Here is a 14,091-nt window from a genome sequence, read left to right on the forward strand (position 1 = left end):
ACGAAAGCAAGAAAAAATCACTTGAGAACTCAAAGAATGTTCTAGAAGGAAAATGCAAAATGGTCAAGCAAGAAGTTTCCATAAAAAGGCCAAAACGTTTATAATAATAATTGCTATGAACTTCGTTCAAGCGCAATTAAAAACCAACTTCTAAATTTCCCAAGCGAAGGTATAAGAATTGATGAATTGATAGTAAAATACTTTTTCATTCACTAAAGCTTCTAAATGTCCAGAGAAAAAAAACCAACTCAGCTAATAACTGCTCTTAACTTTTGTTTTGAAAACAATCAAAGACGCTCTAAACAAAAAAATACAACCAGCGGAAAACTTGAAATGAAGTTTTATGAAGGAAACTTCAAATTGCGAAACCTACCAAATGAGACAAACGAGCGACCTCGAACAAAAAACTTAGCAGGACAAGACCTGAAGAACAATTCAAAGAATTTTAACTGTATAAACAAAAAAACTAGACCTAGAACGGACTATGAGAGAATTGAGGAAACCATTACTAGAAAAATCAGGTAAAAAAAACAAAACAAACAGAAAATCAATGTCAAAATGCCACTAAGGAGAATAAAAAACCACCAGCGAGAAATGTTAATTTGATGCTAACAAAAAACGGGACCTAGAATGAACTAAGAATGGATTGGGGAAACCATTTAGAAAAAAATTCGATCCAAAAAATTGAAAAAAAAACAGTAAAAAATATTTTGTTCTTAAGTTTTGTTCAAACACCGTTTTCTCGCTCTACTTTAAAATTAGAGCGAAAAAAAAATTCACGCCGCAAAACTACTATCTCTTTTGCTCCATTTCCTGTTTCGTGGAGACCAAAATCACAAATCCAACTCGACTTCAAAAATCATGCAAATTTTTGAACAGATCTTGAAAAAAGACAACGCCCCAATACAATTCAAATTCTTTGCATTGTAAAAAAAACATATGTGATTTCTGATAATCAAGCATGAATTGAATTACCAGAGCATGAATTTAATTGTTCTCAGCTGTTCAAGTGAATTGCGTACCATGAGACTAATAAGGCTATTAGAAACCTTCCCAGTAATATAATACCCTCCGTCATTACCAGTTTACTCCAATTTCCCAGCCAAAAGTCACTCAAATTTGCTGTTCAGATAGAAAAAACGATCAAACAAAAAATCGGAAGTATGCAATATCGCGTACAAAACACCAAGAGGACTAATATAATTGTTCTAAACTTAGTTTGAGAGAAATTCATGTGTCTATCCAGAAAGAAAAGTTAGGTCCAACAAAAATTAAAAACACAGCCGGGGGATTGAAACAGAAAAAGAGTAATTGAATTTTTTCCCTTTTGTTCAAACACCGTTTTGTTCAAACACCGTTTTCTCACTCTACTTTAAAATTAGAGCAAAAAACTTCACGCCGCAAAACCACTAGCTTTTTCACACAATTTCCTGTTTCGTGATGACCAAAATCACAACTCCAACTCGACTTCAAAAATCATAAATCTTTTGAACAGATCTTGAAAAAAGACAACGCCCCAATACAATTCAAATTCTTTGAATTGCAAAAAAAACAAACGTGATTTCTGATAATCAAGCATGAATTGCACTAAAGAGCATGAATTGAAATCTCCTCAGCAGTTCATGTGGATTGCGTACAATGAGACTAGTAAGGCTATTAGAAACCTTCTAAATAATATACCCTCCGTCATTACCAGTTTATTCCAACTTCCAAGCCAAAATTCACTCAAATTCGATGTTCAGATACAAAAACGATCAAGCAAAAACTCGGAAGTATGCAAAATTGCGTACTAAACACCAAGAGGACTAATATAATTGCTCTAAACATAGTTTGAGAGAAATTAATAATATGTCTATCCAGAAAGAAAAGTTAGGTCCAACAAAAATTACAAACATATCCGACAGATTGCCGCAACCTAGCCGCCGTTGCCGCGCTTGATGCTCATCGGGGATTGAAACAGAAAAAGAAAAAAAGAGTAATTGAATTTTTCCCTATTTTCAGTGTCAAAAAGTGTTCTGATTTGTATAAAGCTATACTTAAATCAGTTTCTAAGCTGAAAGCTAATAAGCCCAAAACCGATATCAGCATGAAAACACCCTAATGAGTTTTTATAACCTAATTCTCAATGACTTAATGACAGGGCTGTATCGGTTTATCCCGCCTCTTTAGATTTTGCTCTTTTGACTTTGACGGTATTCATTATATTGCCTAAATCAATGCATGAAAGAATATAAAATCCATTCAGTTGAAACAGTGAGTAAAATAAGTCAGAAGTCAAACGTGAAAATCATGACTTCTGACATCATCATCAATTGTAAAACGAAAAACGTAAAAAAAAGGTCAAGCGAATTAAAAAAACATGTCAGGACATGTCCTAAAGAACAATTCAAAGAATTTTCCTTGACTAAAAGAAAACAAAATCTAGAACGGACTATGAGTTGATTGGGAACTATGCTTCAAAATAACAGATCAAAAAAATTTTAAAAAACTGAAAATCAATGTCAAAATGCCGCATGTCAAAAAGAAAACGCCTAGCGAGATTTGTTCAAACACCTCTTTTTAAAATTAGAGCGAAAAGGAGTTAAGCCGTAAAAACACTCCCTTTTTTGCTTTTGTGTTTCGGCGTGAACAAAACCACTCCAATACCACTTCAAAAATTATGAAAATGTGTGAACAGAGCTGAAAACAAAGAAAACGCCCCAATACAATTCAAATCCATTGAATTGTAAAAAAAAGGCCAACGCCTCAAAAATAGCCATTTTAGAGTGAGGAGGTCGTTAGTGAGAGTGAGGTAAGTCACGTTAGACCAAAAACTTAATCAAGCGAATGAACAAGAAAAAAACTCTCTCCACTAATGTTGAAAATGACGTCAAGCATGCAACTCAGTTGGAATTGTATGAAGGAATGAACAAAAAGCAGATTTGAAGTGATAGTGACGTCGTAAGATCGTAACAAAATCTTGATGTCGAAATAAAAAACATAGCAGGACAAGTCCTGACACAATTCAAAAAAATTTAATCGACTGAACAAAGAAAATTGACCAAGAAGGGACTATGAATGGATTGGGAAAACTATTTAGAAAAAAATTAGATCGAAAAAATAGTAAAAATCAATTTCAAAATGCCGAATGTCAACAAGCATAGCTGACAAATTGCCAGGAAAAGGGCGCAATAGCTTCATAGTCTAAAAACGAAGAAAAGACAGACCAAAAAAAATATATTTTCAGTAAGGGCTGAGATGGTAAATTTTGATTAAGAATCTGTATTGCTGTTTATATTAGCTGCTCTTAAAAAACCATCAATTAGAGCGACAAGCACTCATTGGACCTTATCTCTATGAATTAAAGCAAAGAAAAGTCAATTTCAGATTGAGGAAGTCATTTTTAAGAGTGAGGTAAGTCACGTGTGACCAAAAATTTAATCACGCGAATGAACAAAAAAGATAACTGGACTAAGAGTGAAAATGACGTCACGCACGCAATTCAGCTGAAATTGCATGAACGAATGAACAAGAAGCAGATTTGAAGTGGTTGTGACGTCATATGGTCGTAACAAAAATCTTAACGACGAAATTAAAAAAACCAAAAGAAGACCAATAATAGCCTCAGCTATCGCTTCGCGGCTATTGAAAAACCACTAGCGAGAAAGCGAATTTTTGTTTAAACATCGTTTTCTCACTCTACTTTAAATATAGAGTGAAAAATTTTACGCCGCAAAACCACTCGCTTTTTCGCTCCACTTTCTGTTTCGGCGTAACCAAAACCACTCCAATTTGACTTCAAAGCTCATGAAAACGTGTGAACAGATCTTAAAAAAAGACAGCACCCCAAAAAAATTTAAATTCTTTGAATTGTCATAAAAAAGGAGAGCGCCTAAATAACAGCCGTTTGAGAGGCTGGCGGCGGCTATTAATGATACTGCAACCAAAGTCATACACAATACACCCATAAATTAAGAACATCGAGCATAAAGAAATCACCTCGCTGTTACCTAAGAACGCTATAAATACAAACTTATGGTTATAATTTCATTCACGTAAGTAAGAATACTCGACTTCTATTAATTTTGTCATTTTGGGCAACTAAAGACTAGTGCTGAAGACCTCTCAGGTTCTCTTTACCTGTAACAGGATGGTAATGACTTCCCTCAATGGAGCTGATAACTCCTTCCTGTAAAATTGTTTGTTTCTGATTTGTAGTCTCGTTATACACCTTGTACACTATGATATGTTGATGACACACTGGAATTGCAAACTGGACATATAAGTCGTATCTTTCATCAGTGGAAACTTCCGACTCAGTTTTTACGTCATTGGAGGGCGTCTGGATGTTGATATGACATAATGCTTCAGTGCATCCTTGAGACATGCAGTTGATAGTGACTTTGGAGTTTGAGAACCGAACCCGACCCGATCTGTGTTCGTTTGCCCTCCGATGGTTTGAGAGCTCTATCGCATTTGAGAAAGAGTTGCACACAACTAAACAAGACGGCGGCTCGCATGCGACAGACAGTTGCAACAATATCAGTGATGAAAAAAGTAGCTCTATTCCAGGCTTAAGTTTTCCTTTCAATGTAAAATCTTTTTTATCAACTTGCTTTAATATGAGTAGACACAAATAAAAACCAGTTTTGGCGTAAATGGCGTTAGAAAAACATGAAATATCAATTCTCATCTTAATCAAATTTCGTCTAAAATTTTAGTGAAGATTATCTAATTTACCACAAGAGTCTTGAAAGATTCTCTTGAGATCCTACAAGCTACGTGATGGTGCTACTACTTTTGACAAATAATGATAATTATTATTATTATTCGAATGTATTCAAAGGAATTTATTATTAATAGTTATAAAAGACTTGAGATGTCATGAACATACCGTGGTCTATTGTCTCATTCAAAGTGATTGCATCATCCAAATTATCTTCCACAGTTTCCACCTCTGAAAACAAACAAAAAATCAGCACACTTTAGGAGTAAATTCAGTTTTGTAAGCTCAATTGACGTACTGAGAAAAACATTGACAGAAGCAAAGGTTATAGATAAGTTTTGTTCAAAAGTTGATTACTTAAACGCACCTTACTGAATGTAAAAGTTTAGCAGTTATTCAAGAGCCCATTAAATGTGAAAATGAAGCTGCCGTTGAAACAGGATAATACATAACTTTCCTTACAAGTACCATTTTTCACATGATGAAATGTATATTTTCACGTTTCGCATCTGAGTGAAGATAACACAAATAACTAGAGGATTCAGAATGGTTAAATGAAAATTCTGATACTAATATCATAACTAAAATTAAAACATCTATATTATGACTAATAAATGATTATCGCTCACCACATGAATCGGTAATTTCCATTTTAGCATTAATTTGTGCACGTTTGGAGCTCCTGTCCTTGTTGGACAATAGTGTCGACACCCACACAGCCTGAAAAACAAGTTATGGACTTGCTCTCCAAATACCCAAAAGGAGCGCCACATCTAATTCCTTATAAGGAGACTACGAATAAACTCAATTGTCAGACATAGGATCAAAGGGAAAATAAGCGAAAGGGAAAAACATTTTCAATAGATTGACTTTTTCTCCAAGACAATTTCTATTGTGAGATGTCTACAATTTTTCTATACTAGAAGGAAAACTTATTCTCTATCTTTTCCGTTTGTGCCCCCCCCCCCCCCCCCCCCAAGCTTAGTGGGTGCATATTATTTGCAGCCTCAAACGCATGTGCTATGTTTTTACATAAAGATTTACTATGTATTGACACGTGCTCAGTAACTTTCCACCCTTATTCTATAGAACCCTTGTCTTAACTGTTAGTATTTTTCAACTTTATTGAACAATATTATTGCAAGCAATATTCATTACATAAAATGGCCTTACCGACGAAAAACAAACATAACCGACCACCGTCAGAAGAATTGCTCTCAAAAAACTAGTGGGAGCTCTAATCAATTGCAGCCTGCTTCAGTCCGGGGGGGGGGGGGTCTGAATGGGACTAAACAATTCACGAGATAACTTCAAATAACCTCATTAGAGGTTAATATATACCACTATTAAGATTGAAAGTGAAAAAATGGCACCAGTTTTGGCGCACTTATTATTTGACTTTTAGTATTAAATTGCCGCCAATTGAATTCAGCTGCTTGAAATTGTTAATGAGAGAGAACTTTAGATCACGCAAAACGCAGAAAGTCAAGGGCGTAAAAGTCACTCGAAAAGCCAAAAACGGTCAAGTAAAATTTTGCATTAAAAATACATACGTTTACAATAACTGCTTCTCCTCGAGAGCAATTAATAAACATTTAGTTATAGTGTTCCCGCCAACCTGAAATCTCTACGACGGCTGATGAAGCGTCTTTGATGCTATTAAACAGAAACGGAGAAAAAATTGTTGAAAAAAACTGCTTTAGAGACCCATGAAATCCTAACTTTAATATGAATTTTCACAGCTTCCAATTAAATAATTTGCAATTTAGTTTATCCCGTTTCTACTTCTGACTTCAATTTTTTATACTGACTCTGTTCATTTGAATTGCTTTGCTGAGCAACTGATGTTCAAATTCACTTTTAGCAGAATGAGAGAAGAGAGAAACTAGCCTAGAGAAGTCAAAAAGATTGCACGCAAAATGTTGAAAAAGCGGCAAAATGAGGTAAAGCGAAACATTTTTTTATTCGACGAAGTAAAAAACATAGCAGGACAAGTCCTGACGTACAATTCAAAAAATTTTCATTGACTAAACAGAAAAACTAGACCTAGAATGAACTATGAGTGAATTGAGAAAACCATTTTAAAAAAAGCAGATCAAAAAATAAGAAAAAAAAAAACAAAAAAACAATGTCAAAATGCCGCATGTGAACAAAAAAACCACTAGCGAGAAATGAAAATTTAATTCAAACAAAAATTTAGGCCTAGAATGAGCTGTGAATGGATTGGGAAAACCATTTAGAAAAAAAATCCGATCCAAAAAATTAAAAAAAAATTAAAATTAGATGAAATTGCCGCATGTGAACAAAAAACATGCCGCTGAAATTGCCGCATGTAAAAATAGAGCGAAAAAAATTCACGCCGCAAAACCACTCGCTTTTTCGCTCCATTTCCTGTTTCGGCGTGACCAAAATCACTACTCCAATTTGACTTCAAAAATCATGAAAATATGTGAACAGATCTTTAAAAAAAAGACAACGCCCCAATACAATTCAAATTCTTTGAATTGTAAAAAACCAAGAGCACCGCAATATAGCTACGCTCAGCATAAGCTTCGCAGCTATAATAAATAACGTAATGTCACCAGGTGCAGCAAAACAAAGTTTTGAAAGACCAATTAAAAAATTTTGGAGCAAATTAACAATGCAGACGACACGTTATAAACCTTTACGCAAAACTGCAAATAATTGTTGAAATCTTCTTTGCCTAGGAAGTAGACAAAGCGGGGGAAAATCTTGCAGCAATCTTGGAGCTCATAACCAAGATCAAGATTTTAAACCAAAATTGATAATAAAAGATCCTATGAAATTTCTCGAGAAGTATGTCAAAAAACTTGACAGCTCAATTTTGATAATTGACGGAATGTTGTAAATTTATTGCAGTCCACTAATTTGGAAAAAATGGAAGCAAAAAATCTGTTTTTCCAGAAGACAGCAAAATCTCAAACATAAAACCGACTAACGTCGGACGATCTGCTCTTGAACAACAGTATGACATTTTAATTCAAAGGGGAGTATAGCCCAGATAAAATAAGAGACCGCCGAAAATTAACAAAAAGAGCGTGAAAAATTCACTCGCGCTTGAAATAACAAAAGCGCAAAACATGACAAATAAAAAAAACTTGCATCAAAAACGTACGTTTACAAAAAGTGCTTCAAACATCGTTCAAGAGCTGATAAAAACAAAATTAGGGTTCCCAGGTTCTTTTCTACCAATATATTAAAGTCTAAAACAGTTTTTATCTTATCTGGGACAAAAAAGAATAATGCCAAGATACAATCTCTCGTCAAAAACAAATCAATATGTTAATTACTTGAACGCCAACATTCTGCAAACTTCGGCAATACGCCAGCCTTATTTTTATGCATTATTTTTACTATTAAAAATTTCTCTGAAGTTTTCCAGTCTAGATATAGTTTCAAATAATGATTATTAAATGTTGAGTATAAACCCGAGAAAAGTGGTCCAAATGAAGCTAAGAACACCGGTAACACTAACAAGCGATTATACAAATTACTAATCAAAGAACTGTGATAAATACTACAATTAGGTGGTCGACCAAAGATGGCTGCGATAACTTCGTTGAACTATATTCTCAAAAGGCCAAAGAAAAAACGACCGAAGAGAAAACTAAATTTTTTTTATAGATTGTAGATTAAGAATCTTTATAAGTTATGATGCATTTTTTCTATTAAATCAGAACCCTCTGAAAAAATCCGCTGTTGAACTTGGCTCATTAACATCAAGTACCCAAAAGAGTCTCTGATAGCAACGAGTCTTTTGTGAGAGTGACTTGTCTGACTAAAACTTTTTGGCAGGACAAGTCCTGAATTACAATTCAAAGACTTGATTTAACTAATAACATGACCTATAACAATCTAAAAGTGACATCAAGCAAGACAGCCAACAAAGCATATGATGTTTAGGTGCAAAATTTAAAAAAAAATCTCAAAAACTAAAACAATCTTGTCGAAAGTTTAGTGTTCTGAGAACCACTACAGAATAACACAAATGAATATTTTTTAGTGAATCTACGCATACTTAGAAAGAGCACACAATACAACAATCGTGTGCGAATCAAAGGCCGACAAAACAAAAAAAGCAAAAATGTAAGAAATAGGTAAAAATTAGAATAGCCTTGAACGTCAGTGGCGTCGAAGTAAGAACCTACACGCCAAATTCTTGAACCACAGCAGATAAAAAACCTCAACTGTCATAAAACACCTCTCACAATTTAATGGCTGAAAAAGGGAAAATATAACTACAGATAAAGCCACGATTAACCACTTCACGTTCCGAGAAGAAACGGTATCTCAGTCAAGGAAACCGTCAACTAAAAGTTGAAGCCCAAAAGTGACCAAAAATACGCCGCAGTAGAAGGCCAATAAGAGTTGCCAGTTTTGAGACTAATCAAAAGATCATTAGACAAATAACAAAAACAAGCAAGACTAAGAAATCAACTGATTGAAAATGAAGAGTCAAAAGAAAACAAAACGACATTTACTAATCAATCAACTAAGAAGAATCAACTTATTCCTCATTAGGAACCGATGAAACCTGTCATTGCTGAGACTAAATGAGAAAAAAAACAACATAACAACCAATTTTCACAAGAAATTGCTAATAGTTTAAAAGAGTTTAAAATTCATAGAAAGCAAAAGTTACGGAGTGAAACAATTAATAAATTAGATCTTCAGTGGCAACCGATGAGATCTCCCAATTATTAGATCGAGTAATAAAACAGTAACAAGTACAACAAACATCAGCAAAGTTCACCCATTTTTTGAAAACGCACAGCGTATAAGCCATGAAAGCAAAAACTATGTGCTGGAACATCCCTAGCAACAGAGAAGACCGGTGAATAACGAGACTAAGATGCAAGACAACAAAGTGAACAACAAACACTAGCAAAATTTGAAAAATCGATAAAATTTTAATACAATTACAGTCAAACTCATAAAGCAATAACTTTCATCTGAAATGTCTAAATCGATTTGAATAACAACTATTAGCAACCTATGTCTGTATTGATAAATGGCAAGACAATAAAAAGTACACCAAATACTCTCAAATTTCAAAAAAATGAAAAAATAGAACAAATTGTATCAAAGTCATGCAAACCACTACCCATGAGCTCGAACAATTGATTTATTAGTGCCTCGTTATCAAATAATGAGACATGTCATTAACAATACTAAATACCTACAATACTACAATTAGGTGGTCGACCAAAGATGGCTGCGATAACTTCGTTGAACTATATTCTCAAAAGGCCAAAGAAAAAACGACCGAAGAGAAAACTAAATTTTTTTATAGATTGTAGATTAAGAATCTTTATAAGTTATGATGCATTTTTTCTATTAAATCAGAACCCTCTGAAAAAATCCGCTGTTGAACTTGGCTCATTAACATCAAGTACCCAAAAGAGTCTCTGATAGCAACGAGTCTTTTGTGAGAGTGACATGTCTGACTAAAACTTTTTGGCAGGACAAGTCCTGAATTACAATTCAAAGACTTGATTTAACTAATAACATGACCTATAACAATCTAAAAGTGACATCAAGCAAGACAGCCAACAAAGCATATGATGTTTAGGTGCAAAATTTAAAAAAAAATCTCAAAAACTAAAACAATCTTGTCGAAAGTTTAGTGTTCTGAGAACCACTACAGAATAACACAAATGAATATTTTTTAGTGAATCTACGCATACTTAGAAAGAGCACACAATACAACAATCGTGTGCGAATCAAAGGCCGACAAAACAAAAAAAGCAAAAATGTAAGAAATAGGTAAAAATTAGAATAGCCTTGAACGTCAGTGGCGTCGAAGTAAGAACCTACACGCCAAATTCTTGAACCACAGCAGATAAAAAACCTCAACTGTCATAAAACACCTCTCACAATTTAATGGCTGAAAAAGGGAAAATATAACTACAGATAAAGCCACGATTAACCACTTCACGTTCCGAGAAGAAACGGTATCTCAGTCAAGGAAACCGTCAACTAAAAGTTGAAGCCCAAAAGTGACCAAAAATACGCCGCAGTAGAAGGCCAATAAGAGTTGCCAGTTTTGAGACTAATCAAAAGATCATTAGACAAATAACAAAAACAAGCAAGACTAAGAAATCAACTGATTGAAAATGAAGAGTCAAAAGAAAACAAAACGACATTTACTAATCAATCAACTAAGAAGAATCAACTTATTCCTCATTAGGGAACCGATGAAACCTGTCATTGCTGAGACTAAATGAGAAAAAAAACAACATAAGAACCAATTTTCACAAGAAAATGCTAATAGTTTAAAAGAGTTTAAAATTCATAGAAAGCAAAAGTTACGGAGTGAAACAATTAATAAATTAGATCTTCATTGGCAACCGATGAGATCTCCCAATTATTAGATCGAGTAATAAAACAGTAACAAGTACAACAAACATCAGCAAAGTTCACCCATTTTTTGAAAACGCACAGCGTATAAGCCATGAAAGCAAAAACTATGTGCTGGAACATCCCTAGCAACAGAGAAGACCGGTGAATAACGAGACTAAGATGCAAGACAACAAAGTGAACAACAAACACTAGCAAAATTTGAAAAATCGATAAAATTTTAATACAATTACAGTCAAACTCATAAAGCAATAGCTTTCATCTGAAATGTCTAAATCGATTTGAATAACAACTATTAGCAACCTATGTCTGTATTGATAAATGGCAAGACAATAAAAAGTACACCAAATACTCTCAAATTTCAAAAAATGAAAAAATAGAACAAATTGTATCAAAGTCATGCAAACCACTACCCATGAGCTCGAACAATTGATTGGGTACATTAATGCCTCGTTATCAAATAATGAGACATGTCATTAACAATACTAAATACCAAGTCAAGATAAGGCAAACAGAAATAATAATAAAAATGACCAACTCACGTCTGGCAAACAGCTGCTCTCAAACAACCGCCGAGCGGTTGGTTTCGGTAGTAGCCAACTGAGGCTTAGGGATGCTAACATTAGGGTGCGTTAGGTGAGTGGGGGTGAGGCTCAGGCGTTGAGGGGCTGGATGCGGGTCAAGTGATAGGGGTTGGGAGGGCTGGACAAGGGGGCTTTAAACAGCCAGCTGAAGAAGGATGGATGGGGGTGTGAGGGAAGATCACTGGTCGGAGATTCAGGAATCACACAGGATTTCCTTATTCAGACAATGGATCTGATTTACTGGTCTCAAAGCACTTCAAAACCACTTCAAACATGTTAAAAAGTGTTCAAACTACACGTGGTTAAATCTTAACACCAACTTACAATCACTAATGTTGCGGAAAAAGCTGAAAGACAAAGTACAGAAAAAAGGACATTGCAGACAAGGGCAAAAATCTGACGTTTCAAAAATACGTGACAATCAATTTTTTCTACAATTTCCTCAAAACTAAATTCAGAATGGAAATTTCACGGCTTAAACCATTCGCCTTTTCTATCTCTTTACTGATTTGGCGTGATTAAAATCATCACAATAATTTGACTTTTTTAACTCAAATTTCTTTTCAAAAGTGTGTGAACAGATCTTAAAAAAGCAGCGGCCAATACAAGTCAAAATCATTAAATTGAAAAAAAAACAACAGCCAATAATAGTTTCACTCACCTGCCGCCAAGTAAACTTAAAGCTAAATAAAAGTCTAAAACATCTGATTCGGGACTTAATGCCCTCGGGCTTCACCGGTTTATTCTTTTTCTAAGGACAAAAAGAGAAGCGATCACACACAAAATTGAACAAGACTACGGTCACATAAAAAGACCACATTAATTGCTGTCACATAAAAAGACCACATTAATTGCTAAAAATTTCGTGTGGGAAAAAATCAATTAAAAAATGTGTCCATTGCTACATTCACTACATAAATTATCATTTTTGAAACAAAGCTAGCACATTGTCAGAAAATAGCCCCCGTAGGTTTGCAGGCTGGACTGCAAACCTACGCTTTAAGGCTGCTTTCTTCGTAAATTTTTCTTCGTTTTAAGGCTGCTTTTATTATCTGTTCTCAAATAGCCTTCATTTAGAATGACACCCACTCAGTTATAAAAAATAATTCTTATCTCCTTGAAATTAAAAAAAAGTCATTTTGAAAGCGAGGAAGTCATTTTTGAGATCGAGGTCAGTCACATGTGACCAAAAATTTAATCAAGCGATTGAACATAAACCTTGCTCCAGTAGGAATTTAAAATGGCACCACGCACGCAAATGGTTGTAAAAAATCTTGAATACAAAATCAGCTGAGAACATCCCAAGGGATTTCTTTGCCCATAAGAATTGCATAATGCTGCATAGCAGAATTGCTTACCAATTTTGTTTTTATCTCACAATTTTTTTTTAAAGTGAGTTAGAGAAAGGGGAGGGGTCAAACTCTATGAACCCTCATTGATATCATGAGTATATGTCTCTTAAACTGCTTCCTCAAAACGCATACATAGCGACTGGTGAGCCTTAAGGCTCTAATAAAATTTATTGCCCTCCGAGCTCCACATGTTTATCCCGTTTTTGAGGATGGAAAGTTAAACGTGATAGACGAAAAATCGGTCAAGCGAAAAATCGCACTAATTCAATTGATACTTCATTTAAAAGTAATTATACATGATAATCTATTGCAGAAAATCTGAGAATTTCCGAACTTAATTCTGAACATAGCCAGCAAATTGCCGTAAAATAGCCAACGTTGACGCGCCGGATGAACATCGATATTGAAACAAAACAGGAAAAAAGAAAAGATAGAAACTGACAGAACTTTTAATATACTTTTCAGTGTCAAAAAGTGTTCTAATTTGGTGTGCAGTCAGTTAGATTCTAAAGCTAGAAAAAAAAACGAAAAACACGATCAAAAGGAAAAGCGAATTAACAAAAACATAGCAGGACATGTCACCACCTTTCATTCAATGAAAAACACCGGACATAGAACAGAAAATGAATGCATCGGAAAACCATATAGAAAATATGTAATGCAGAAATTGAAAAAAAAAAACAATAAAAATCAATGTCATATCGGCCTTCTGAACGAAAAATCAGAATCGAGAAAGCGAATTTTTGTTCAAACACCGTTTCTCACTCTAAATGAATATCCAAGTTCAAAAAATTCACGCCGCAAAACCACCCGCTTTTTCACACCACTTCCTGTTTCGGCGTGACCAAGACCACTTCAATTTGACCTCAAAAATAATGAAAATGTGTGATTAGGTCTTAAAACAGAGAAAGCGCCCCAAACAAACTCAAATCATTTGAATTGTAATAGTGGAGAACGCATAAATAATAGCCTTTGAGAGGCTGACGGCAATTACTAATAATCCATGTAACAAAAAGTCAATGTAGCGTTTATTAATGTAACGAAGAGTCAAATTTAGAGTGAGGAAGTC

General features: G+C 34.5%; 1 protein-coding gene across 1 annotated transcript in view; it reads right to left on the minus strand.

Moving 5' to 3' along the window:
• Positions 1 to 14,091, minus strand: part of LOC142341456 (uncharacterized) — a 107,702-nt gene that overhangs the window by 65,921 nt on the left and 27,690 nt on the right. Inside the window, exons 7-9 of the mRNA XM_075392411.1 lie at positions 5,335 to 5,425; positions 4,874 to 4,936; positions 4,120 to 4,476 (exon numbers count right to left, since the gene is read on the minus strand). Coding sequence (XP_075248526.1) covers positions 4,120 to 4,476; positions 4,874 to 4,936; positions 5,335 to 5,425 — 511 coding nt within the window. The remainder of the gene's footprint in view (positions 1 to 4,119; positions 4,477 to 4,873; positions 4,937 to 5,334; positions 5,426 to 14,091) is intronic.

Source organism: Convolutriloba macropyga, chromosome 6 (genome assembly GCF_964194025.1).
Source record: "Convolutriloba macropyga chromosome 6, txConMacr16.3, whole genome shotgun sequence".
In the NCBI taxonomy this organism is placed as follows: domain Eukaryota; kingdom Metazoa; phylum Xenacoelomorpha; order Acoela; family Convolutidae; genus Convolutriloba; species Convolutriloba macropyga.